At 51.2% G+C, this 24,536-nt stretch overlaps 12 protein-coding genes across 12 annotated transcripts, besides 1 other annotated feature; 6 read left to right on the top strand and 6 right to left on the bottom strand.

Moving 5' to 3' along the window:
* Positions 1-1,073: 1,073 nt before the first annotated feature.
* Positions 1,074-2,176, top strand: NFIA_089600 (carbohydrate esterase family 5 protein; the record flags this gene model as incomplete). Its single annotated transcript, XM_001260899.1, has 2 exons — positions 1,074-1,557; positions 1,632-2,176. The coding sequence occupies 2 exons, from the start codon at positions 1,074-1,076 to the stop codon at positions 2,174-2,176; spliced, it is 1,029 nt and encodes a 342-aa protein (XP_001260900.1).
* A 2,148-nt stretch (positions 2,177-4,324) lies between these two features.
* On the bottom strand, positions 4,325-6,023 carry NFIA_089590 (carotenoid oxygenase family protein; the record flags this gene model as incomplete). The annotated part of the gene is made up of 2 exons (XM_001260898.1): positions 4,325-5,917; positions 5,976-6,023. The coding sequence occupies 2 exons, from the start codon at positions 6,021-6,023 to the stop codon at positions 4,325-4,327; spliced, it is 1,641 nt and encodes a 546-aa protein (XP_001260899.1).
* A 2,293-nt stretch (positions 6,024-8,316) lies between these two features.
* Positions 8,317-9,357, top strand: NFIA_089580 (HNH endonuclease signature motif containing protein; the record flags this gene model as incomplete). The annotated part of the gene is made up of 1 exon (XM_001260897.1): positions 8,317-9,357. One exon carries the CDS (start codon positions 8,317-8,319, stop codon positions 9,355-9,357), a length of 1,041 nt encoding a protein of 346 aa, XP_001260898.1.
* Positions 9,358-9,543: 186 nt separating this feature from the next.
* On the bottom strand, positions 9,544-11,033 carry NFIA_089570 (T6SS phospholipase effector Tle1-like catalytic domain-containing protein; the record flags this gene model as incomplete). The annotated part of the gene is made up of 2 exons (XM_001260896.1): positions 9,544-10,769; positions 10,880-11,033. 2 exons carry the CDS (start codon positions 11,031-11,033, stop codon positions 9,544-9,546), a joined length of 1,380 nt encoding a protein of 459 aa, XP_001260897.1.
* Positions 11,034-11,834: 801 nt separating this feature from the next.
* On the bottom strand, positions 11,835-12,575 carry NFIA_089560 (class I SAM-dependent methyltransferase; the record flags this gene model as incomplete). The annotated part of the gene is made up of 1 exon (XM_001260895.1): positions 11,835-12,575. The coding sequence occupies one exon, from the start codon at positions 12,573-12,575 to the stop codon at positions 11,835-11,837; it is 741 nt and encodes a 246-aa protein (XP_001260896.1).
* Positions 12,576-12,887: 312 nt separating this feature from the next.
* On the top strand, positions 12,888-13,595 carry NFIA_089550 (methyltransferase family protein; the record flags this gene model as incomplete). The annotated part of the gene is made up of 1 exon (XM_001260894.1): positions 12,888-13,595. The coding sequence occupies one exon, from the start codon at positions 12,888-12,890 to the stop codon at positions 13,593-13,595; it is 708 nt and encodes a 235-aa protein (XP_001260895.1).
* Positions 13,596-14,021: 426 nt separating this feature from the next.
* On the top strand, positions 14,022-14,763 carry NFIA_089540 (uncharacterized protein; the record flags this gene model as incomplete). Its single annotated transcript, XM_001260893.1, has 2 exons — positions 14,022-14,301; positions 14,369-14,763. The coding sequence occupies 2 exons, from the start codon at positions 14,022-14,024 to the stop codon at positions 14,761-14,763; spliced, it is 675 nt and encodes a 224-aa protein (XP_001260894.1).
* Positions 14,764-15,359: 596 nt separating this feature from the next.
* On the bottom strand, positions 15,360-17,315 carry eng2 (putative GPI anchored endo-1,3(4)-beta-glucanase; the record flags this gene model as incomplete). Its single annotated transcript, XM_001260892.1, has 1 exon — positions 15,360-17,315. The coding sequence occupies one exon, from the start codon at positions 17,313-17,315 to the stop codon at positions 15,360-15,362; it is 1,956 nt and encodes a 651-aa protein (XP_001260893.1).
* A 2,037-nt stretch (positions 17,316-19,352) lies between these two features.
* Positions 19,353-20,858, bottom strand: NFIA_089520 (bZIP transcription factor; the record flags this gene model as incomplete). Its single annotated transcript, XM_001260891.1, has 3 exons — positions 19,353-19,444; positions 19,496-20,426; positions 20,490-20,858. The coding sequence occupies 3 exons, from the start codon at positions 20,856-20,858 to the stop codon at positions 19,353-19,355; spliced, it is 1,392 nt and encodes a 463-aa protein (XP_001260892.1).
* A 699-nt stretch (positions 20,859-21,557) lies between these two features.
* NFIA_089510 (uncharacterized protein) lies at positions 21,558-22,678 on the top strand (the record flags this gene model as incomplete). The annotated part of the gene is made up of 4 exons (XM_001260890.1): positions 21,558-21,662; positions 21,723-21,958; positions 22,022-22,368; positions 22,419-22,678. 4 exons carry the CDS (start codon positions 21,558-21,560, stop codon positions 22,676-22,678), a joined length of 948 nt encoding a protein of 315 aa, XP_001260891.1.
* A 90-nt stretch (positions 22,679-22,768) lies between these two features.
* Positions 22,769-23,205, bottom strand: NFIA_089500 (uncharacterized protein; the record flags this gene model as incomplete). The annotated part of the gene is made up of 2 exons (XM_001260889.1): positions 22,769-22,941; positions 23,004-23,205. 2 exons carry the CDS (start codon positions 23,203-23,205, stop codon positions 22,769-22,771), a joined length of 375 nt encoding a protein of 124 aa, XP_001260890.1.
* Positions 23,206-23,668: 463 nt separating this feature from the next.
* Positions 23,669-23,707: a microsatellite.
* A 304-nt stretch (positions 23,708-24,011) lies between these two features.
* On the top strand, positions 24,012-24,493 carry NFIA_089490 (Con-6 family protein; the record flags this gene model as incomplete). The annotated part of the gene is made up of 3 exons (XM_001260888.1): positions 24,012-24,088; positions 24,156-24,308; positions 24,367-24,493. 3 exons carry the CDS (start codon positions 24,012-24,014, stop codon positions 24,491-24,493), a joined length of 357 nt encoding a protein of 118 aa, XP_001260889.1.
* Positions 24,494-24,536: the final 43 nt, after the last annotated feature.

Raw genomic sequence — 24,536 nt, 5'->3', positions numbered from 1 at the left:
CCATTTTCGGGTCATGATCCTATCTGGTCTAGACTTGATCAATAATCCAAGTTGACCGATCACCAGCGGATGTCCGACTCCGCCCCTCCGCCCAAACATCCCCGTTTCAGGAAATCTGATTCACCCTGCGACAGCCAAACCAGCCACGCTGAACTCAAACCCGATTTACGAGTCATGCTGCTTCAGATTCACCGTTCGATCCAACGAGGTATCAGATGGGCCCTGTCAATTGAGTTTACCGGTCATGCTAGCAGCTAGACCCACACAGGGCTCTGCCGGTTGATGCCGAGACGTTGCAGGATGAAACACGGGGACCACCTGGGCTTGCTCGACTCATTTTTGAGGCTTCACAGCACACCTTCCTTTACAACAGAGTTTGGAAGTGCGAACTAACAATCGAGTTCCGATAGCAGGGAGAATAATGATGCTCTTCAAGCTCAGATGGATTTTCTAAGTCCTGTCCTGACCTCGCTGAGGATATGACTACGGCGAGATATGAAATCAACCATGGCATGAATCTTCGCGAAGAAACCTGTTCCTGTCGCACGATTGATTCAAATATTCGGCATTAGAGCCCACGGTATTTGAACGATAACGGTGATCTCGAACCCAAGCAATTGCCGAGCCGAGTCTCTCTCGCAGTGCTGTCCAAAACCGTCGATCGAACGTGACCTGTGCATCGAAACGATCCCAAACATGAAACTCCCCGGAAGATCCAGAGATTCTCCGAAGATCTTCCGTATCCAAACTTCAGTCCACAGATCGTAGCCCTAAGGACGATCATCTTTCTAGATTCTGGCTAAGCTGGCTGCGATGAAACAGGGGCAGACATCCAGTTCGCCGATGTCTGCGATCGAGTCGGCATTTATCTTCTATCTTCCTCGGTTGAACTTCGAGTAAATGCCGGTTTCAGGATGGAGAGAAGAGGTATAAAGAGTCTGCTCGCGTCGCTCTGAGTCGGAGAAGAGTGTAGAGCAAGCAGAGCAGACAAGGTCACTCCTTCATCTCATCAGTCACTCGTTCCTACTAGAGCTGGGCTCTATTCATTCTTTTGAGAGTTATTCTAAGACAATATGAAGGTATCAGCCACCACCGTTGTCCTCCTCGCTGGGCTTGCCGCCGGTGCACCCACTAAAACCATTCACTCCGAGCTTGAGAAGCGTCAGTTCGGCACCGGCACGGATGGACTGGGTGCTCTGGCCTCTATCTTCCCTATCCTGGGCGGTGGCGGCTCTTCCACCTCGTCTGGTCTTGGTGCTCTGGCCTCGCTCATCCCTGGTCTGGGCGGCTCCTCCTCGTCTGGAAGCGGCTTCAGTCTTCCGGGATTCACCTTGCCCACCTCCATCCCCGGCCTGGGCAGTCTAGGTAGCCTGGGTAGCTCCGGCTCTTCCTCCGGCGCTTCTGGTCTTTCGGGACTGAGCGGACTCGGCGGCCTCAGCGGCCTCAACGGACTGAGCGCAAGCACCACCGACTCTAGCGCCGAGGCAAGCACCAGCGGTACCGCCGCCACCAGCTCCGATTCCAACTCGGGCGTCGCCCTCTCCGGCCTCCTCGGTGGTTAGTCCCCCTCTCCCTTCTAGCAAAGTCGTATGCTAAATACCCAGACCACATCGCTAAACGCGGCCTTCTAGGCTCCATCACCGAAAACGGCGTCAAAAACAAAGACGCCTGCCAACCCCTCACCTTCATCTTCGCCCGCGGCACCTCCGAACTAGGCAACATGGGCTCTATCGCCGGCCCGCCCGTCGCCACCAAGCTCCGCTCCCTCCTCAACAACAAGGTCGTCGTGCAGGGCGTCGACTACCCCGCCTCCATCGAGGGGAACGCCATGCTCGGCGCGGCTGGCGGACCCACAATGGCCAGCCTGGTGAAGCAGGCTCTGTCGCAGTGTCCCGATACCAAGGTCGTGGTGGGCGGTTACTCGCAGGGCGCGATGGTCGTGCACAACGCGGCGAACTCGTTGAGTGAGGGCCAGATTGCCGCGGCGGTGCTGTTTGGCGATCCGTTCAAGTCTCAGGCTGTGGGCAAGGTGGACAAGGCGGATGTCAAGGAGTACTGTGCAGCTGGGGACCCGGTTTGTCTGAATGGGGTGAACGTGCTGGCGCATTTGAGCTATGGCGATGATGCGGCCGAGGCGGCGCAGTTTTTGGTTACGGCTTCGGGGGTTAAGGCTTAGCTTCCTTGCTCTTGGCCTTGACATATGGATATGGATATAATTGAATTATTGAGTAGATGATTCGCTCGTTGATTACGGATGGGATGGATTGGTAGTTTGTCGCTCTTTGGCTGGCATGGCATGGCTGGCGCTGGCGCCTTAGATAGTTTCAATTCTCAACATTCTTGGTTATTGATATGGAATTTCATTTTACATTCTGAATTCTATCCAACGTCCCCAGCAACATGTTGCCCAACATGAGTTCAGTTTTAAATTCTCGGCAGCTTCGGTTATAGTGCAAGTATAAACCAGGCTACAGCAAACTGTGCAGACAGACTGAAATGCAGGCGAAGGTCACGAGGTCTGCTGCTATGTCTTCTCCTTCCTCCAACTACCTAACTGCCAACCTACGACCCTTCGTCCAATTTGTGGACTTCGCCCCAGCATCCGGCATCGCTGTGTCCTTTCATCTCAGCTTGTTCTCCGCAGGTCTTTCTTACTCCAGTCATCACTCAGTCTTTCTGCGAAATCGGCGTCTAGATCCCTGAGGGGTCGCCAACCGCACCTCGCAAGATCATTCCTTTGTCCAATGCGAATGTGCAATGGAGAACGTGGGTGATCCTGGGGAATGAGGGGATGATCCCTTGATGTTGCAGTTTGGATAACCCAGTGGGTCCGACGCAGGTAAGCATGCAAGAATTTGCTAAATGCTGACTGACTCACAAGGACCATATGAGAGTAAGTCTCCATTTCATAGGCAATAGATTCTTCTCAACCGATCCAGGCTAATGGGCTAGCATAAGGTAGCAGTCAGGTGGAGTAATAAGAATTTGACTCGGTAAGACCAGACGCGGCTCAGGAACTATGTAGAACAATAATAACATGGCCAAGCTGGCACCATAGTACAAGACCAATAGGTAGAAGAACCTGCAAAGTCGGTGCTTCCGTAACCGACCCCTACAACATTAGTCTTCAGGGTCGGTTAATCCAAGCAACTTGGGCATAGCACCAGGCTGGCGGTTGATCCGCAGTTGTTGCACGACGATTGACGCCAACCAGGGGAAGAAGGAACGTGCAGATGATTGGCGGCTTGGAGCCAATAATAGTACCAGGGTCCAGGGCTGCAGGGCTAAAATATTCAGGCTGTAACTGTACTCCATAGCAGCAATCTGTCTTTAATGTGATTATGTGGCTCTCCCCCGCGTAGTTTAAAGTCAGACCTAGTCCCAATTAGGCTATGACCGCAGGAGCCCTACATAGTCTATGATATATCTTATTCACATTGGTTGGCTCCCTCGTAACTTTGCCTGATGCTTGCATGATGTTTGCGACTAGTATGGCATCTAGGATATAGGATCAGCTTCATTTCTACTGAATTTGGTATGTCGTATTGCTGCCAACATAGAATACGGTCACATCTCATCTGGACCCTTTGGGCAAAAACACCGGAGTTGATCCGTATAGTTTTTGCCTGGACGCATAAGTAGCGGGAGAGAGTCGGTTATATAAAGGGCTCTTCGTCCTCATCTTTCTTCTCTAACAAGCTGCTCAAGCTCATCAAGTTCATTCTTATATATCAAACCAACCACAGAAACAGTCGCCTGGTCGCCTCAAGATGCAGATTTCCTACTTTGCCATCTTCGCCATTGTGGGGCTTGCAGCAGCAGCTCCTTCGCAAAGCAAGATTGAGAAAAGGGATGAGCATTATGACGTCGGGGTAAGAAAGCACGCGTTGCTTGAGTGATCTTAGTTTGCTAATAACTGGAGCAGGTGTGCAATGGCACTTCATGCTATGTCAACTTTGTTAACACTGTATGTTCAATTGGATCTGTGAGTCTCTATTCCCTGCATTCTTAACCTCATAGACAATAAACTAACCTTTACCTCCCCTCTAGTGTGTGGGTCCAGGCGGTGGTGACGGTGCACGATGCCATGTTATGAAGGGTTGGGGCAACGCATATTGCCCTGTGAACTGTGACAAGTATTACTGTCCTTAAGCCTTCTGGGTTACTCATACGAGCCATGCAAAACAGGACTCTCCCTGATAGTTATCAAAATCCAATCAATTCGAAAATTCACACATATTGCAAGCAAAGGAAGTACACAAGCTGGGAACAGCAGGGACAGAGGGTGACCTTGGGGTAGGATCTCAGCAGCAGAGAAGTAGGCCTAGTAGTCCCCCGTGGGCAGCCCTCCGCTCGTAGGAACATGCTGGCCATGAAAACCAAAGCCTACCGGTCCGTTGAGATGCGCTCTACCCAGCTCAGACATATCGCGGGCATCCAGACAGAGCAAGTAGCTTTTCCCGGTCTTCCCGTCCAGCACAGCGCTCAGAAGGACACCATCATCCTCATCAGCGCCGGCAGGATCAGCGACAAAGATTGCTTCTCCAGGCGAATGTCCATGCTGTTTCCAGACAATCGTCTCTTTGGCCACGCTGTCGTATTTCATGATGCCATCGAAGAAAGTCGATTCGGCGCAGTCAGTCACGGCGTAGGTGTACCGATGCTTCTGCGTGACATATCTCGGGTTCAGGGTCGGCAGCTCAGGAGCATAGCCCTTGCATGCTGTCCAGTTGATGGACGCCTCTTGAACCTCTGAAGTTGGAGCCGAAGGAATACTCGCAAGCCGGAAGCTAGTCAGCGCTGAACGACACCCATCCCGCTTCCCCTGGACAAAGGCCTTTGCGCTGGGAGACGAAGAAAGCATGTTCTCGTAGTAGGTTTTCTTGATGATGGTGAGGTCATCGAACGTGACCAGTTCGGCCACGATGTCGGTTTGTTTGGGATCATCAGCGGAAGGTTCCTGCCATGCGTTGATGGTGTGGAAGCAGAAAAAGGAGCGGCTTTCGTACGTCGCGAGGAGCCCTCGGCTGCCCTTGCGGTCGACGACGTACCATGTTGCGGGTTTCGAAGCGTCAAACGGTTGAATGGCTTCTACGAAAGAATCCTTGAACTTTGCTGGGTTGATGTGCGAGTTCCACACACAGAGGATAACGTAGTCGTCTGTGATTAGCAACGAATGGAGATACGCCGGGGTTCCAGGGAATTGGGCCAGAATCGACGTGGTACCCGTTGAAGCAGACACACAGAAGATGCGGTAGATGGATCCTTCAGGACCGAATGCTAGGTTGAAGTTATATACGTTCCCTGTGACTGGATCGGATCTTGCATGGGCCGCCGACAATGGTCCGGTTAGGTCAGGATGCAGATCCTTCTGCGCAGCGAGTCCAATGGGCTCGAGAGTCTCCGGATCAATTTGCTTGTAGTGGCTGGCATCAGTCTTTGCATACAGAGTCTTGATTCCGGAAGCTTTCGTCCCGCGATCACCGGTTTCATGGCCTAGACCAGGCATGTTGACAGATAACGTCACTCCTATGTTGTGATAGGATGGTTCATTTGCCGGGTCATAAGATGTCTGCACTTTGTGGAAGACAGCCTTGCAGGGATCGCGCTTTTGGCCAAAGCTGAGTTTCTCGAGGGAGCCGGTCTTTCTCACTTCCTCGATCAACAAATCTGTCGAAAAGCGGGAGTTGTAGAATACGCGCGTGGACGGATGGGACTCATCTGGAGCCAAGATCTGGAATCGATGGGTCTGGCTGAAGCCGTCAAACCAGTGGGATATCTTGAAGGTGTCTCCGCTCTCTGTGTCAACTGTATACTTTCCTGGACCCGTGCGATAGAGAACGCCTGCCGCGTAGTCAGGGATATGACCAGTCAAGGAGAGTTCAACCGGTTGACGCTCCTCATAGTTGGCATCGAACTGCGGATCGTACCGGTCAGCAACCGTTCGTCAGGTTTAAGCGTACATTTTCACTTACTCCTTCATCATTCGGCCAGTTATTGAAGTATTCTTGGACGCTGGTCATCTTGCGACGAAGAAATCTGAGCGAATTATGATCTGAATATGATGATTTGACGTTCAGATTCCGATTGAATACAGGTTTCGTGGTCGAACAACAACAGCTTTATCCTTCAGGGACGAATTTATACCTGCCCTGAGGATCGGGGGATGAAGTATCCGAATCATGAACTGGACGGCATACAACCACATTCACCAAAGCCGGATGTATCATACTGATGGTCATGCTCCTAGTCGCTGGGGGGATCCCGACGGATACGAACTGAATTCCTGGTGGAGGAATGGCGCATTCTGGCACAGCCAATCATAATATTTGGTCTGTGGAAGGTTAACCTCGGTTTTGAAGGTTTATACATGACCTATCGTACCAGGTATTCTGGGATATATGGAATCTGGAGATTAAAGTCGCTCTTCTCTTGTCTGAGAAGCTCAACGAGAATCAGAGCGGTCACAGTTTTGGAACTTTTCGGTCTCTGATTTGGAAACTTAAAGAATTGAAGCATTGTCTCTACAGTCCCCTGATGATGAATGTATTTGAGATGGAGTGCTACCAGAGACCAGCCACGTGACTTTTCGCTTAGCAACTGGTGCACATTGCTGGCGGACAAACAGGTCATTTGAGGAAATACAACAGTAACCATCCAATCGAGGATATGTCATTGAACATTGCCACAAATCCAGTGACTGACTCTAAATACCGGATCGAGCCTGTATCGTGGTTGTCATTGAATTCAAAACCATGTCAATCATTGACTGAATCCACGGATCAACCTTGCGGGGGAATTCCGTCGGTGATGATTCAGTCCCGCGCCTCGGTCTCGGCGTAGGCAACCAAAATACCAGATATCTTTCGGCACAGGCAACGTTCAACTTATCACGTCCATGTAGACAGCATATGCATGATACGCAGAGGACAGGGTACTGACAAGGGAGCAAAATATGAGCCCAAACTCCCTGGATGGTCGTCATTTGAGATGTGGAATCTGTTCCTTCACATTTCACCGCAGTGACCACCTCAAACGCCATCTACTCATCCGTAAGTGTGCTTGCAAAATGTATTAAGGCTTGACTGATCGGCTTAGATAAACCTCCTAAGCAATACCGATGCCAGTTCTGCAGCTCTACGTATAGTCGCGGGTAAGGCAGGGCTCATGCGTACTGCGATTGCTGTAGAACTAACAAAGTTGTACGACAGGGATGTTCTTCGTCGACACTGGGCTACGTGCGCTAAGCGGCTGCAGTCAGGGCAGGAGATTCCCAAGGCGGATTCTGGAGGTAAACATAAGCACGCCTGCGATGCTTGTGCCCGCCTGAAAAAGGCGTGTAATGGGCTGCAGCCGTGTGCCGAGTGCGAGTCCCGCGGGAAACTGTGCTCTTATGAACGTTTAACTGGAGGTCAACCGACCCGGGACGAACGAAGGGAGTTGACGTCTGTTTATTCGGAACAGCAGGACTGGGAGACGAAAGGTTTCGGGTATCAGACTCTACTTCCGTCAAAGCCGGCATACCTGAATTCCAGAACCAGTGCAGGAGCATTACCTGGGGTATCAATCGGGGGCCCATAGCAACCAATTCAATTCGAAAAGTATGACATTAACCAGCAGCGCGAGTACGCTGTCAGCGAAGAGGTGAATATCTTCGAGACTGATGACTATTGAAGAATCAAAGGTAACGTACCCATTTTCCACTCACTTCGCAGTAAGCAAGGAGATACTCATCCTAAACGTTGATAAGGGTGAATCACTTATCAATCTTCCCAACAAGAAGCTTCTCAGCTATCTGTCGATACCAACTGTCTCGCAGATACGGAAGGTATGATTCTTCATCAGGGATCCTTATGGACGGGGAAATAGGGTGATTCTGGGAACATGTGAATGCGGGCAGGTGAACTCTCCCTCATCTGATGTGTGGCTTTCCAGTGTGAAATCCGGGAGAGACCGTCTGCAAATGACCTATAACTTTCCTGGTAATGTACATATTCGACATCATATTCTTGGAGAGGGTAATGCCACCTGCAAGAAATACCATACCAGACCTGGACGAGCGCTTTACTAAGCAAAGTAAAGTCGGGCCGGGGTGGGGCCGAAAGCGGGCGGGAGCTAGGTTATCCAGAAGCAGTACTTTTTTGCTTATCGCTTATCAACGCCGTCTACATCAACACGCAAATCGAATCATTCAGTCCGTGTTAGCGCAGAGAGAATACCTATTTAGTGCATTATTGTCGTTGTCGCCATCTAAAGTTCAACTAAGAACAGCGTCTTCCTGCTCCGTTAGATCCTTGTATTACCAGCTCCCCCAAAATGGCTGACGAAATACCGACGGCGTCCAGTCAGGACATCGACGACGACTCTGATTTGTCAACAGCCATGTCAGAAACAGATACTGTGATATTTACAAAAATGCCAGATGGTGTCCAGGCGATACTCCGCGGCTATGAGCCCTCAGATACTAGCGATGACGCGGTGCACGTCCTTCGCGAGACTTTTAAGTACCTACCTGCTGACGGGAGACGCAACCTTGCGCAAGACATAGTTCAGGCTGGAGCGCAGGGCAAGTTAAAGCAACTTGCACATAGCATAATCACTGACCTCCTGACCCCCCTGAAGGTTGCTGGGGGTAAGACAGCGGAGATTACGCCTTCGCCGCGAATTGGCTTGGAAGACTCGCTAGGGAGAGGTGCGCAACAGCAACAGCTCCGAGAAGAAGCACTACGGAGAGATGGCAACAAATGCGTAATCTCTGGCGAGTACGACGTCAATCTAGAAGACGAGTATCCCGACGAGGACACGGCAGACCTCGAGACAGCCCATATTATACCTTTCGCCATTGCGAAATTCGAGAACGATGCTGAGCGCCAGCGGATGATAGCCATTTGGGTAAAGATGTTCCGTTATTTTCCAAGCATTCGGTCGAAGCTCAACTTCCACTACGATCAGATTAACTCATTGACAAATGTCATGATGTTGTCAAACATGATCCACAAACAGTTCGGACGGTTCAGTCTGGCACTGGAACCAACGGACACCCTGAATCAGTATCGGTTGAAGACATTCCGTCGTTTCACCAGAAATTTAAGATATCATCTTCCAGAAAGTGGCGTTGTCAATCTTATATGCCATGACGGACGCTATCCTTTGCCGTCCCCTGAATTACTTCAGCTTCACTGTTCCGTAGCTAATATACTCAATGCCACGGGGAGGGGCGAGAAGATTGACAGAATTCTGCGAGACTATGGTGCCACTGGCGCACTCGCCCGTGATGGAAGCACTAATATCTCGGAGCTCTTGTCTGTTAGTAAACTCGCGTTGTTGCCCACGGTCGATGAGCGCGGCATGAACTAGAATCCTAGAATAGCAATGTTCAGTGATACGCGCAAGAGTCCTACTTTAAGGACAGAGACCGGTGAATCAAAAGAGAATAGACCAGAGTGCTAGTTGCTGGCACAGGCGGTTTAACAGCGAAGATACTCAAATACCTCCAGTCTGAATATGGGGAGCGACTGTATCTGCAGTACACAGAAAACGAGGCTAAACAAAAGGAGCATGTTTGACCCAATAGTCACGCAAGCCGTCGTTCTCAATCCGCCTCCATTCTCCAATATTCCGGTCTTCTTCCGCCTTGTCCATCTCATTTGGTTTGTTGCCAAGTCCCAGATTGTACGGTCGGTACCCCGGGTCAGCTCGCAGCCGTCGAATGACACTGCCGTGAATTTTGGCGTCTTTGGGAAGCGGCCTTCGCGAACCTCTTGCATGCCATCGAGTCATGCAGACAGAGCCATCCGGCGTGATTTTTGGTCGTTTGAAGGGGATCCACTCCAGAAGTCTCCAGAAGAAAGTCTCAGTTGGTCTCCCACTATCATAGTCGAGGGAATCGTGGATCTGCGCGCGCTCAGCCTGGCGTACGATGTCCTGACCGTTTTCACTTGTTGCTGGATCTTGGCAGCCGAGCACCTCAAGCTTGTTGCTTTCGAATGTAAGCCCGGCCTTGATGGCTTCCTGGACCATCCATGTCAGAGGGATCTGGCTTGCGGGCCAGGACTTGCTCGGCCAGCCTCCCCCAACGTCACCGTGGTTTCCGGCAAAGTACACCTCCTCAAAGTCGGCCTCGAGTATTGAGGATTCACCGTCATTGTCCGAGTCATAAATGTTCTCGGGTCCTTTCTTCCAGTCATTAACGCTTTGCTTCATGTCCGGTGATCCCGTGCCCAGCTTGCTCTCGAAGAGTACGGGCTGGAATTTGATCCTCCGCTCATCAATACTGACAGCGTGTCTCATAATCTTCGGGCTTGGCCGCGTGCTGCTCTCCTTGTTAAACTCGGCCACGCTGTTGACCGTATCGAACAAGCCCAAGAAGTGGACTTGGCCAACGGGTCGACACATCGTCTCTCGACTCACGCTCAGGCATCGCATTGCACCCAGACGCTCCTCTGGCTCCTCACCCTCGGAGAATTTCCACTGCGTGAACGCCTCCCAGACGAAGGGGATCAGTTCCTCGTTGTCCGCAGAGAGCAGGCCTACGTAATCGAGCATCTCGTTCAGGAATCGAGCTGTGTATGCGCCTCGAGAGAAACCAAAGAGGTAGATCTTGGCGCCTGGTACCCATCGGCGCGCCAGGAAGCGGTAGCCCCGAATAACATGCTGATCGAATGAGGTCGCAAGCGCAAGGTCAAAGGCCTTTGGAGTCCATGACTTGCCGCTGGGGCGCAGGACGGCGTGAGCGACCGAGCCGGGCGTTATATCTGATCCAATGCCAGCTGCGCCAGATTAGTGGCTGTCATTGATAGTCGGGGATATACGTACGTTGGTAGTAGCAGACTATGCTCGTTAGCACAACATCAATAATCGGGTGAATGGCAGTACATACATCGATTGTGCTTGGTCCGATCTAACATCCGAAAGATCTTGAGGATATTACTCTCACCGCCGTCTGCACGAAAAGTGTTTCCCGTGCCATCGAAACACAGGACGAGCTCTCTCGGGGGTTCGTCACACCCGCATTCGGAGTCCTTGTCCGTCATGTCGGCGACACTTGATACACAAATAATGCAAAAGGGTAGAGATTGTGGTTGGGATACCTAGAGACAAGTGGGATCTACAAATTTATAAGAATCGATACATTTGAAGCGACGGCCCCGTGAGCGACGACGCTCAGCTTATAGGTGAAGGGCCTCATTGCCCAGGATCAGCCTTGTGCATGGCCCCAGGCGGCCGCGGCGTACTATTTAGTAGGTTTGCGCCAGGGTTGGCGTACGTCAGATATGATTTGGTAGTCGAGCGGATGCCAAATGGAGCCCAAATGTCAATCTTTACTTTTCCTTCAAAAGGTGTTTGTCGATCTTTCGTGTTGATCTCGGTAGCGGCGGTGGTGCAGTTCGCGACAGTGGAAACTCCTAACATCCCTCCAATGATCAGTAGTGGTATAAAATGGTCAATGGCAGAAAAGCTGATCTATTAGCTACATGTTACTAAGAAGAAGGCAGCAGCTCGAGATGAGGAGCTGAACAGTTGTTCTTTTCAGGATTCAGCACGACCCGTAAGGTTGGACGCCCTGCGAACTGCAGATGCGTGGCGCGGATCGTCTCTCGGCGCAACAAATCACACCGCCGGATAAGCCCAGCAGGAAGCCTGTCTGTCGCCAGCTGAACAAGATGAGATTACCAATTGGTAGTGCTTAGTAGATCCATCATATGTACAGAGTGAATGCCTCGCATCCAGCCTGATACCTCAGCTGCTTACGGTGCAAACAAGCTGGTCACGGCTCACGGGATTCAGTAAGCATCCAATGCCTCCAGTTATCGGTAAGACTGCAACAAGGCAAGTCAAGGACAAACACCCTCACACACCAAAAACGGAAACTTCATCATCTCCCGCCTGCCATCCTCCCAATCCTCCACTTCCTTTTCCATCGTCCATCCAACACTCACGTTGACCTCGGCGAATCCCACCTCCCGCATCAGATCCTCCATCCATCCGCGCGGAATCCCATGCCTCTCCACCCCTTCAAGCTTATCCTTGGGATGGAACAACCTCGCCTGCGGCCCAAAGTCCTCGAAATCAGTTAGGAACACCCTCCCTCCGGACTTGAGACAGCCGCGCAGCGTGCTCAGGAACTGCCGCAGGTCGGGGACATGATGCATGACGAGGTGGGAGAGGATGAGGTCGTATTTCCGCCTGGCCCCCGTTCCGGGCCCCGTAGACTCGGTTGCGGACGCCGGGGGCAGGACTGGGTCTTCTGGGTTCGTGAGTAAGTGGCAGAGCGGCGTGATGTTCTTGGGTGCGTTTGGGTCTGAGAGCTTCGCGTTCAGGACTTCGATCATGCCTTCTGCCGGGTCGATGGCGACGATGTGCTTGATGTGCGGCGCGACACGGAGGGTGAGTAGGCCTGTTCCGCAGCCGACTTCGAGGACGTCGAGGGTTTGCTGGTCGCCATTTGATAGAGTCGTGATGAGGGGGTGGAGGGTTTCGTAGGCTAGGCGGGTGGCTTCATGTACGAAGGGGTTATCGTCCCATTTGGCGGCTTCGGCGTTGAAGCGGACGTTTGATTTTGCTGGTAGGAACATTGTTATCTTCAGAAACGAGTTGGTCGGATCTCTGATGATTGTTTGTTTGGGTCTGGTTGATCTGGAGAACCACCGGGTAGTAGATGGTGATACCCCAATGCGGGGTCAGGCAGTGGATCATTCCCGTAGTCCTCCCCTCTGGTTCATTATCATCAACCAAGTACAATCCTTAGAGAGATACTATCTTTAATTATCATTATTAGAGAGCTTCCGCAACAGACGGAGCTAGAGTGCATTGTTTGCTGTTGATCCTCAGATACTATTGTTTCGCCTTCTCATTCCACCCTCAGATACCACTCTACTCGCAACAAGATGATCTCATTATCAGCTGTTACTCTATCTCTCTCCATCCTACTGGCAGGCTACCTCAGCGCAATCTGCGTAATACCTCCTACAACAACCCAACGATCCCTCTACGAAACCGACCGCATCCGCATCATCACTGGCAACTTTGCCATCAGCGCAAGCCGCGCCCTGATCATCATTGGCGCTTACCACGCGCTCGTCACCCTCTTCTACACACCAGACACCAATAGCAACATTCTGCCCGCCATCTGTCCTCACCCCGAGAATCTCACCCCAAAGAACCTCACCTGGACTCCGGCGGTGCTTCTCTCCCTCCTGACCATCGCATCCGGCGCCGCCATCCGTCTCTCGGCGTTTGGAAGCCTAGGCCGGAATTTCACGTTTTATCTGTCAGTGCCGGATCGATTGGTTACGGACGGTGTATATGCGTATGTCCAGCACCCGAGTTATACGGCGTTAGTCGTGGTGTGTCTGGGGTGTGCTGGGCTGTCTTGGCGGTGGGACGGGGCAGTAGGAGCTTGCTTGTTGCGTAAGGATGTGATTGAGAGGCTTGATGGATTGGGAATGATGGTGATAGGGGCGTTGTGGATGGTAGGTATGATGTTGGTACGGGTGAGGGTAAGGGATGAGGAGAGGATACTGCGGGAGAAATTTGGGAGGGAGTGGGAGAGGTGGAATGCCAGGACGGCGAGGTACATTCCGGGTATTTTGTAGAGAATATCATTCGGATACTCTTTGTGCCATTGACATGTCTATCCATCATTTGTGACTGTAGATATCGGTGGAGCTGTAGCTAGATGGCACAAAACGATGACATCATGAAATTGGAGATGACTGTGACACCTCTACCACACGTATGAGTACGACATTGAACAAACTATTGTGCTGATACTCGGTTAGGAAAAGAAATTGATCGAGCTCAGCGTGCCATCCTTCTTTTTCTGCTGTTGAAAATAGACCTGTTATGTGTGTAGAGGTACAGTAGCTGTCATCGGAGTTGGTCCGGTGGAGTCTCGTGCTCCCAGCGATCACCTCCCTCAACTCTGCCACATCATCCCGCTCCTTCATCCATCTTCTCTCCTCTCCTCTCCTTGGGCCACATTTTTGGACAGAGCTTAGTAGTCAATTGAATTGCTGACAATGGGTATCTTCAGTCGCTTCCTCAAGCTAACCACCATCGGCGGCGCCGCCACGGTCGGCGGGTTCTTCTGGTACACGCGCAACGACGTCTTCGTCCCGCTGCCTTTAACCGATCGCATCTTCCACTCCGCCCGCTTCAACGCCCTCAATCCCCTTCGCAACCCTACCACCCACGATCTCTGCATCCGCAGAGTCCCCTTATCAGACATTGACCCCACCCTCCTCGAAAAGAAGGGAAAATTAGTCGAGGCCTTTTGCGCCGGAGTCTGGAGCGGCTGGGGTAGGCACCTGCACTTTAGCTAACATCCTCTCATACAAACCAGCAACACTAACAACTACAACGTCAGGCTACGCATTCCAACGCGCCTACCTCGCCCGCAAATACCAAAGCCCCGAAACCGCCAACCAGCTCTGGTCCCGCTCCGAGCTGCGCTCCTCCACCTACGAACCCGGCACCCTGATCACGGACCACTTCGAGGTCGTGGAGAAGACGCCCAGCCGGATCGTCGTGCGATGCGGGGCGTCTCCGCGTGTGCAGGAGGTCCGGCCCTCCGACGGTCTGTTTGAGATGTCTGTGGATGTGAAGCCCGACGAGGGCGTGGCGGAGTTTGGGCTCAAGAGCTGTTTCTTCCAGGGGCTGGGGAAGGCCGAGGCGCAGCCGATGCCGGCGCATATCGTTTGGTTGCATCAGCAGTATACGAAGTTGTGGATGGAGACGGCAATTCGGAATGTTTTGCGGTGATCTTCTGTCTTGTTTGTATATATGGACCGATTGGAGCGATCTATTGTATTTTATTCATGCATGAACTCAGGAATCGATGTTTCAGGGACAACCCCATTGATACCCCTGATCTCATTGGAATCAGATCGGAATCTGGCGGCGCTACAAGATCTATAGGCATGTTTTCTTTAATCACCAACTAGTGACAGTCATGTCAGACGGGAGACCGGCATGACATGACCTGTCCCAAACTTTGAGCATGTTGAAGAAGATTCTCTATGCTTCGATCAACTAGTTCAGCGGACCGGTCTATGAGGAGAAAGGACATATCTGGCAGAATGATGATAATGTTAGAGCAACTCATCCGATGAATCTGTCTTGAAATGCATCTCATTTTTGGTCCACTATGTGTATGGTAGGAATAAGGGAACAATTAAGGCCTAGTGCCTGCAGGGAGCCACAAGGTAATCAGAGGTAGGATCTGAACGAAGGAAAACGCAAGCGCAACGAAAACAGCTCTTTCTAATGTACAACAGGGTATTGTAGGAAGGTTTCGAACCTCCCATGCGAACGTATATTTCAAGAAGAAAACACCGCCAACCATCATCTGCCACCGTCTATGCCAGAGCAGCAATGAACATAACACCGATCAGACCAGAAAGACCAACCGACATTCTGTTTGCGCCGTTGCTGAGGCCAGGAGTGAAGACAACTTCAGACGGCGCGGTCAGTGTCGCCGATCCTTTTGCCGTGCCGGAAGCCCTTTCACCAGCTGTCGGCGACCAGGTAGCAATGGCAGTGACGGATGCGGCTGTAGAACTTCCAGTAGGTCTGGGAACAAGACGAGACGAAGCGAATGAACTGGCGATAGAAGAGCCACCTAAAGCAGCAGCGCTGGATGAGGCTGGCACAGGGATTGTGGAAGGCGCAGCAGATGCAGAGGCAATAGAGCCATGCTCTTCGGAGTCGCCTTGCGCAGTGTCAGAGTCATCGAAGGATCCCGTGCTGACAGCTTGGGAGACAGGTTCCGGAGGTGCTGTAGGGATTTCAGAAAGAGCGCCTGCGGTCAGCTGGGATGCGACACCCTCCGACTTGGCAACAGTAGACGTAGCAGCGGCAGAATTTGCGATGGCGTCGGCACCCGGGTGCTCACTTGTGGCAGCAGCGGGAGCAGCAGCGACGGAAGTTGCAGCGACCTCGGCGCCAGAAACCCCGTTGAAGGGAGCGTCCTTCTTGCCACCCGCGGCAGCTGCGGATGAACTTTCTGCGACAGGGCAGATAGTGGTAGTCGATGTGACGTAGACGGTGCTAGTTGATTCCAACTCCGAATCGCCGCCCTCAGCCGCAGACACACTGGGAGCCCCGGTGGCAGCGGGAACAGTCGTGGTCTCGGCAGACGACTGTGTGGCGTAATCAGCAGCGGAGGTCGCAACAGTGTTGGTCTGAGCTGGCTGGGGAACAGCAGTTGTCTCAGCGGGGACGGGAACGGTTGGCGTCGCGGTATTGGCGGCCTGGACCGAGACCAGAGTGCCTTCGACCTTGGAGGCTGTGGCTTGCGAGACGGCGGCGGACGAAGCAGCGCTGACGCCGTACTGGTAGACCTTGATGGAGTTGATCTCCCAGTAAGCCTCCTTGAAAGCCGCGGGGTTCTGAGCGACGTAGTTGACACAGCTCTGCATGGGGCTGCTGGGATCGCTCATGGGGCAGGTGGATTCGGCAAAAACATTACCGGCCCAGTCACCGCAAAAGGTTGTGTCAATGATAAACTTTTGTGCCTTGAAGCGCTCCGCAAAGTCGCAGGAGCCCTGCAGATGCGCCATAGGGGTTCCGAACGAGGAGGTATCGGGGTTGCCGCTGGAGAGAGAAGCCGGAATCTGGCTGCGAGGGAAGAACCAGATCTTGATAAAGGTGTCAGTCCACTCCATGGCATACACACCACCACCCGCCTCATTGAAAGGATCGCCAGAGCTGCCATTGGTTCCCTTGACTACACATCCGACCGTGCCGGAAGCCTCGCCACACTCAGAGGAAGAGAGAGTGCCAGTCATGTCGTTGCTGCCCGAGACATCGCAGGAGCCGCTGGTGTGAAGGACGATTTTGTTTGCCTTCTGCAAGTTGACACCCTCAATGATATCAATCTCACCGTCGTTGGGCCAGTCCTTACCGACGGACCAGAAGGCGGGCCATGTGCCGCAAATACTGCCAGGCATGTGCTCGATATCGATGACATACAGTCCCTCCGTGTAGTAATTTTTCGTTTCGATCCGTACCGACTCACGGCCGGGGCCGTTGGGGTTCAGGGTGCTCTCGTAGTCGACACCCATATAAAAGCTGCCGCTCTGAGTGACTTTGACCAACCCGGATTGTTCAGCGAAGCTCTGATTGACGTATGTCACATAGCCGTTAGTAGGGTCAGCTCTGTCGAAGAAATTCCAGTCATTGATGAAGCTTTCGCCCTGCCAGGACTCTGCAAGCTGATACGTCTGCGATTGACGAGCCTCCAGGGCTGTTGCTGAGACCAAGGACGAAGCAATGAGAGATCCTACGCTCAAGAAGAGCGACGACGGGGCCATGTTGCGCTGTCGAATAATCAACAAGGCTTTTAAGGAACGATGGTCGCTTGGAGTCCGAGATGTCGAGACGAGCGATGGAGAAGATCTAGGAACGCAGCCGAAAAAGATTCCAGCTGATCGCTACTCAGGCGAAGAATAGAAGACAGAATTGATTGCAAAGAATGGATATGACACCGTCCAGGGTGTAGTCTAGCAATAGCTGGTAAGAAAGGAAGGTGGGCAGAATCGATCTGCGATGATGAATTGAAGAATGAGAGAACGTAAAGGCCTGAGATCGGCCAGCTTAAAAGAAGGAATAACAAAAGGAAATGTTTCAAGATGAAGAAAGGTCAAGTATGTGAGACCATGGCAACAAAGGCAACGGGAGATGCCAGTAATATAGCAACGAGGGCAAGAATGCTCGACCCATTTAGCCGCGCCTGGCCTGTGCTTGCCATTGCCTGCAAAAATAATGCCAATATTATTATTGTCACCATGGTCAATGAGTTGGCGCCCCGTTATTGCCATAGTCTAATAGTCCCAAGGCGCCATTGACATGTCAATACAGGCTCGGGATTGGAGGGTCCCATCTGCTAGTTTGTTGTCGAGACCAGGCCCAGAAGGCCGAGATGAACCGTCATGAAATCACTCACTTGAGGAGAGGGGCATAAGGTACTCTCTCCGTAAAGGGTGACGAATGCCGGCTGCTCAGTATGGCATTCCTCAAAACTCGAGATTTTTCATTTTATCCAATCTTCTAGAGTATGCAGAAGTGGGCGGCGACAAGGGACGGCATTGGTGTGGTGAATATGTGGTCAGCAAATCTGAAACAGTTGCAGCCTCCAATAAGCATGCAGAAGTAGGTAGTTGAAACAGGGGAGGGCCTTCTTTTGTCCACAGAAAAGGACGGCTGTTTCGCAGTGTTGTGGTGAAACAATAAAGACGAATAATAGCGGCTCGCAATTGTCAATCCGTATTGTCCTTTTCCTTCATGATTCAAGTCTGCACTGATTGCCTTTGTCCATAACATTGAGTATGCTTTCGACTTTTCTCATGCATGGTGGTACAGAGAGAGACAATAATATGACCACAGTCCACATTCTGGACATCTCAGCATGACTCGTGGGTCCTGGGAGGAAGGCGAGATGCTCACTGTCGGGCAGACAACTTTGCCGACATTGCCATGAATCAACAATTGAGACACCTGGCAAGTGGCAATTGAGAATACTTCTTACCGGGAGTCAGGAAACGGACATACAACCAATCAGTGACTTGTTCGACACGCTGAGTCTAGACTCTTTAGTGGAGCGACCGACCGTGACGCCGTCGGTCTTGGGTGGATATAACGCGAAGCCGGCCATCTCACCTGGGGGACGACATGTGAAAGAGGCCGGCAATTGGCATTTTTGCTCAATAAGAAGGCGGCAGTGAAAATTGATGAATCTCGAGAGTCAAATTCCTGTGGATGGATTAAGGAAAGACTATCCAATGAGGTGTTCATGATTCGCGCAATGGTAAGACGAGCGACGATCTCATCAAACTGAGGAATTTGGGTGATGATAGTAAACATCACGTGATACCGCTCGACTTGAAGCGACAATCAGCCACAGTAACTATACAGCCACAAGTGACAACAGTTGAGTGGAAGAACTAACCAGAGAAAAGTCCTGTCTTGAGAGGAAGCTAGTATCCTGACAGTATACTACATAATTAAGTATCATGTTCAATCATTAGCCTTCCTTGAAATAATTTTGCAGTACAGTGGATCTCTTTAGTCATATGTTGACCTCCCACCGGACATATATCCATTCTGATACTCATGAACATTAAATTTATTGACAAAACAGCCATGTAGATAACGTTAATCTCAAGTTTGTGAATCTTTGTAAAACCCAGCTCTCTATTACGGTAGCAAAAATCTGGCACATATTCTGTGCCATACCACAATGTTCTTGGACCTTCGTGGATGGTTATGCCAGATCATGGCAGCCATCTAGATGCTTTTTGCAGCACCCTGACTAGATATTGGGCTGGAAAGGCAGTTCCACCATCCAGTCCTTATGAACACATAGCTACATGAAGGGCTTCTTCCACATCCTTACGACGGAAACCCGGCGTCCGGCCAAGGCAGACGCCCGTCTTTAACAACTCTAATGTTCGTCAGTGGTATGAAAACACGAAGGGGAGGAACAGATGCTGACCTTGGATTAAACGTGCCGCGTTCACTATGTTTCGCTTATCACTGGAGTTGTTCGTATCACCCACGACAAATGCAACTCCTTTTTCCAGGAGAAACCCCTCTAGATCTTGTATATCAAACCACTCACCATCAAGCTCATGCTGGACCTCCTGCGGTAGCTCTGACGTGGGATCTTGGATGTTCTCCCACCGCGGCAGAGTTTCGTTTGAGCTTGCCTTTGTCTTGCGAGGATAGTGGGTACCGGCGCCACCGATTTTGAAGTAAGGTATCTCTTTCCACTCATCCAGGCGCTGCCGACTGGCTTTTGCATGCAAGCAGGCTTCAAAGTAAGAGGTTACGCGTTTCCTATCCATCAAGCGAAGGAGAAATCGAAATGGTCTCTGTAACATGTCCATGCCAACAGCGGTATCGCTGAGAGCTGAGTAGCCTTCATAGAGACACGCAAAATGAAGCCGTTCGATAAAGGCGCTCAGATCCAGGGAAGGTGCCTCGTGGGGATACTTATCTTCTGCTGTTCCCCTGAAGCCGGTAGCTTGTAGCGTCCGCGAATCTTCGCTTTCAGTAGATTCTCTAGAAGGAGGCGACGTTGCGAGAGAAGTTTGCCTGCGCTGAGACTCTTTTTCCTCTGAATACGAGTGGCTTTCCTCGCTGTGGGATGACATGTTTGTAGCGATATTTTGATCTCCTGTCATATTGGCAGCTTTCGCCAAAGATAGACAAAGCTGTACAGTGTCCCGTAAACGGAGGGTCAACCGAGGATGGGAGGCCAGGACCTCGGATTGGATCAGCTCATCGCTAAATGACAAAAAAGCTGCGCTGATCTGCTCCACTGCACTCTCAAGCTTAAGAACGCGGCTTTGGAGGGAAGAAACGCTGGCTTCCTTGCGGGAACGATAGGCCCGTTGTGCTAGTCGAATTTGCATTCGACGTCGCTGCCCGGTCAGCTTGTTAAGCAGAATGCTAACTAGAGCAAGCTAAGAGGAGTGTTGACGCACCTCATGAGGATCTTCTCCTTCGCCAGCTGTCTTGCGAGGTCGCCCTCGTTTTCTTGAGAGCGAGCCATCCGTGGGATCGATATCTGTTCTGGTTCGTTTCGAGGACTTATGGTTGGACGCTTCGGGCTGCTGATCCCCACCAGACGGATCTTCCAGATAAAAGCCGCCGTAAAGTTGCGTTTGAGGGTGAGGTGTCGCTGTTTGTGGACTAATAGAGCGTTCTGGGAGTAAGTATGAGGATGCAGACAGAAGCGAAGTGATTTTGTTGGCACCCAGGAGATCCGGTACAGCTGATCGACAGCGGCTGGACAGCACTAGATTCTGATGAACCTCCTCCCAGGTCAGTAAGGGAAACTCTTGCTCAGACATCGTAGATTTGTTTGGGTTCGTCTTCTTTGGTCGAGATATGAGCTACAGAGCTACGGAATGAGCTCAATAGAACTGTGGTGAAAGTCAGTCATGCAATGCAGGTATCTGCTGGAAGGTGGTCAATATGTTTTATTCTTTTTAGTGCCATGATAAAGTCTTGACAACATCATCAGCTGGATGCTCCCCCATCAGGAAGTGGCTTGATTGGTTTGTCGTCGTATGGGCCTCGGCCCGATCACTAATCACAAAGAGACCAAGGGCTTTCCCCTTTACGAGTGATGATCTCCTGTCAACATGTCATTCATCAATAATGGGCTTTAATTTAAACCAATTGAATTGACGTCTTTGATTGTTGAGCTTTCCACAGCGATGTCTGGGATCTCCTCAGATGAATAGTCGAATGTAGCATCAATCTAGATCCGTGCGCCCCAGACCGAGTCACATGGAGCATTTCTTGCCATCAGGTCATATGGAAGGAATCCCAGCAAACCCTGTGGTGATATGATCCTTCCGGAAGGTTGTTGACTGGTTCAAGCATCCAGTGATTCCAGTCTCTACGAGAGAAGAAGAGCATGAGCAAGGTGGGGCACCACGACGCTAAGAGCCTAAGACGGCAAACTGATCATCATCGCATGCATGCAGACGTTTATCGACCTCGCATCTCAAGGCTAAACACGACCTACTCTGGTTATCATCAATATGGTCATTGTAGCTGTCGCCGGTGGCACTGGGGGAGTTGGTAAAACGATTGTCGAGACCTTGGTGGGGAATTCCGAGCACCAAGTCATTGTGTTGACTCGCAGCGTAAGTCCCCGCGGCAACGTATTATCGATGGGTTGGCCATAGTCTTATCGTTTGATCCAGGAACCCAAATCAGATTTTGCTTTGGGTAGAACTCGACAAGTGCAGGTAGACTATGATGATATTCCCTCTCTTGTCCAAGTTCTGGAGCAGCATGCTATCCATACCATCATATCCGCAATTGGGATCTTCGATGCCACGACCAGTCAATCTCAGTTAAACCTCATCCAGGCTGCGGAGAAATCCAGCGTCACGAAGAGGTTCATTCCTAGCGAATACTCTTTTATTCAAACCAAAGAGTATTTCCCCTCTTACTGATGTACTGTTGCTGTTGTCGTTTCTAATCTAATTCGACGTACTAGTCTGCTCCCCGTTGACCCCAGTATCCAACATTGGCTCGATGCCGCTGAGCTCCTCCAGAAAAGTCACCTTCAGTACACGCGGGTTATTCCCGGCTTCTTCATGGACTACTGGGGCATGCCTGTGGTGCGCACGAATCTCACACCCTACACCTTTGGCATCAACATCCAACACTGCCAGGCTGCCATCCCGGGCGACGGAAATGACGTGATCTGCATGACCTATACATACGATATGGCAGCATTTCTGATCAGATTATTGGATGTTGCGGACTGGCCTGAATTCAGCATTATTGTTGGCGACGAGGTCACGTACAATCAGCTTCTGGAAATGGCCGAGGAAATTCGAGGTCAGTGAATTTATCCATTATTTCCCTTTCCTTAAACTAAACCGATGCAGGTGTGAAGTTCCAGGTCACTTATGACAGTAAAGAGAGTATCAAGAACGGGCAGGTCACTATTCCTCCAATGCCCGAAGGGGATCCCTCCTCCTCAGAGGAGCTGAAAGAGATGACTGCCTTGGTGAGCCGACTGACGATAGCCGGTGTTTTCAAGCTACCAGATGAAAATCGCCTGAACGATAAATTCCCTGACATACAACCAGTAAAGATGAAGCAATTCCTACAAGATGCTTGGAAAGACTGCAAAGGAACCAAATAGCATTCGAATAACATTACAGACTTAATATACAAGTGTCATCGGTTGCATTCATCGCATCATTTCGTGACAGCGCTCAACTCCGGCACTGCATTAAGACAAGCGCTTTGTACCGGAGACACCGGAGTCTCCGTATCTCACAACATCAGGCAGATCTTCTTCGTCGGGGCCCTCATTGTACTTGTTTGCAGTCTGGGGCTTTGCGTGACGAAGCCGATCACCGCGTATAATGTTGCTCTTGTCAATGGCCTCTCTCTCGTCGGCGGCTGGCGGGGAACACTTGGTCAGTCGCTCAGAACCATCATGGTTCCTGAAGTAGAGTACGTACCAAGCTGCTGGTCCGTGTTCGAGTGGGGAGGTTGCATGGGATCCTCGTAATCGGCCTGGTCGGGCTGAACGGGGACCTGGTTGCGGAGCTCAGAGCGTGTCTCACCGACGTAGGAGTTGTCGATAACGTCGGCTGAGACGGGCGAGGTATCGTTCTCCGCCTCGTACCTGTCCTCAGCTTCTCTTTCGGCACGGTTGGACATCTTGACTATAGTTTCTCGTAGAATGGTAGTGGTTGAGAAGTTGCAGGAGAACGAAATTGCAGGTGTGGTGGCAGTGGATAAGTTGCTAGTGATGCACCGATGACAATGCTCGGGATACCGTGGGTATATATGTGTTTTTAGGGTTCCGCAAGTCCCAGCATCGCCATCCTGACATCAAGGTGTTGTCAACGTGTTGTCATCGTGGACGTTGAGTTTCCGATTGAGTTCTGAGGTGTCAGTTCCCACCGAGGCCTACAACCAACTACCTCAATGTTTCATATTCGAAGCTTGGTCTAGTGGGGATCTACAGACAAACTGCGGGCACATCGACCACCTGCACCACTTAAGCTACCAGATCGGTTCATATCGACACTGGTTTCCGACATTTGTCGTAGCTATACACAGAATCAAACAACAACAATGCGCAACCATATCTTACGATTCATATTCATCTGAGATCATCATCAATCTGATCGATCAATCGATCAATGATCGATCAATCCCAATCCCCATACCCTGCTTATAACGGACACAACCAGACAAGCAACACCCATCTCCCAGCTCGAGGTGGCGATATGACGCATCACTAACATCAACCCGGACTCATCCGCCGGTCAGAACAAACCAACACATAATAATCTTCAATAGCCACTTCTCCGGGAGGAGGGGTATCCACCAGAAACGAAACCTGTTTAGTGCTTAACCTGCCAGGTCTAAGATAGTGTTTCGATGCCGCAGTTGATACATCAACATCAACAGACCATCTCGATCTCCACCACACCAACCAATCAGAGACAACATCGACAATGTCATACTCAAGGGAGAACAACGAAGTGTCTGCTTCTGGGGAGGACAGGGTGAATGCTATGCGCGGCTACAAGGCGTGAGTAGACTCGCCCTTCCTCACCAATGGATATAATACGGATATGGATAATCTAATGCTGGTCAAGTACACTCAAAAACCCCCGGGTCTCAGACGAAGCAAAGCAGCACGCCAAAGACGTGCTAGATAATGAACTCCATGGGGACCAGCCGCGGCATGATCTGTATGCTGTCCGGGGGCAGAATAAAGAGCCGAACCGAGTGGCTGGTGGGCTGAAGGCGTGAGTTTACTTGCACTTGCACTATGCTTTGACGTCGAGGTGGCTGATGTGTGTTTAGTGCGCAGAGGAATCCGCGGGTGAAGGAGAGAGGAAAGGAGAGCGCGAGCGAGAAATTGGATGCGTTGGGACGGGCGAGGGATGAGCAGGCGCAACAGGATCAATCGCAGGAGCAGCCGGAGGAGTAGATTGTATTTTGTTCTCTATTGTGATGTATAGACCAAATAGAGT

This window comes from Aspergillus fischeri, genomic scaffold, assembly GCF_000149645.3.
Source record: "Aspergillus fischeri NRRL 181 1099437636264 genomic scaffold, whole genome shotgun sequence".
In the NCBI taxonomy this organism is placed as follows: Eukaryota; Fungi; Ascomycota; class Eurotiomycetes; order Eurotiales; family Aspergillaceae; genus Aspergillus; species Aspergillus fischeri.
The sequence above is the reverse complement of the archived record's forward strand: the minus strand, read 5'-3'. Positions and strand labels throughout refer to the sequence as shown.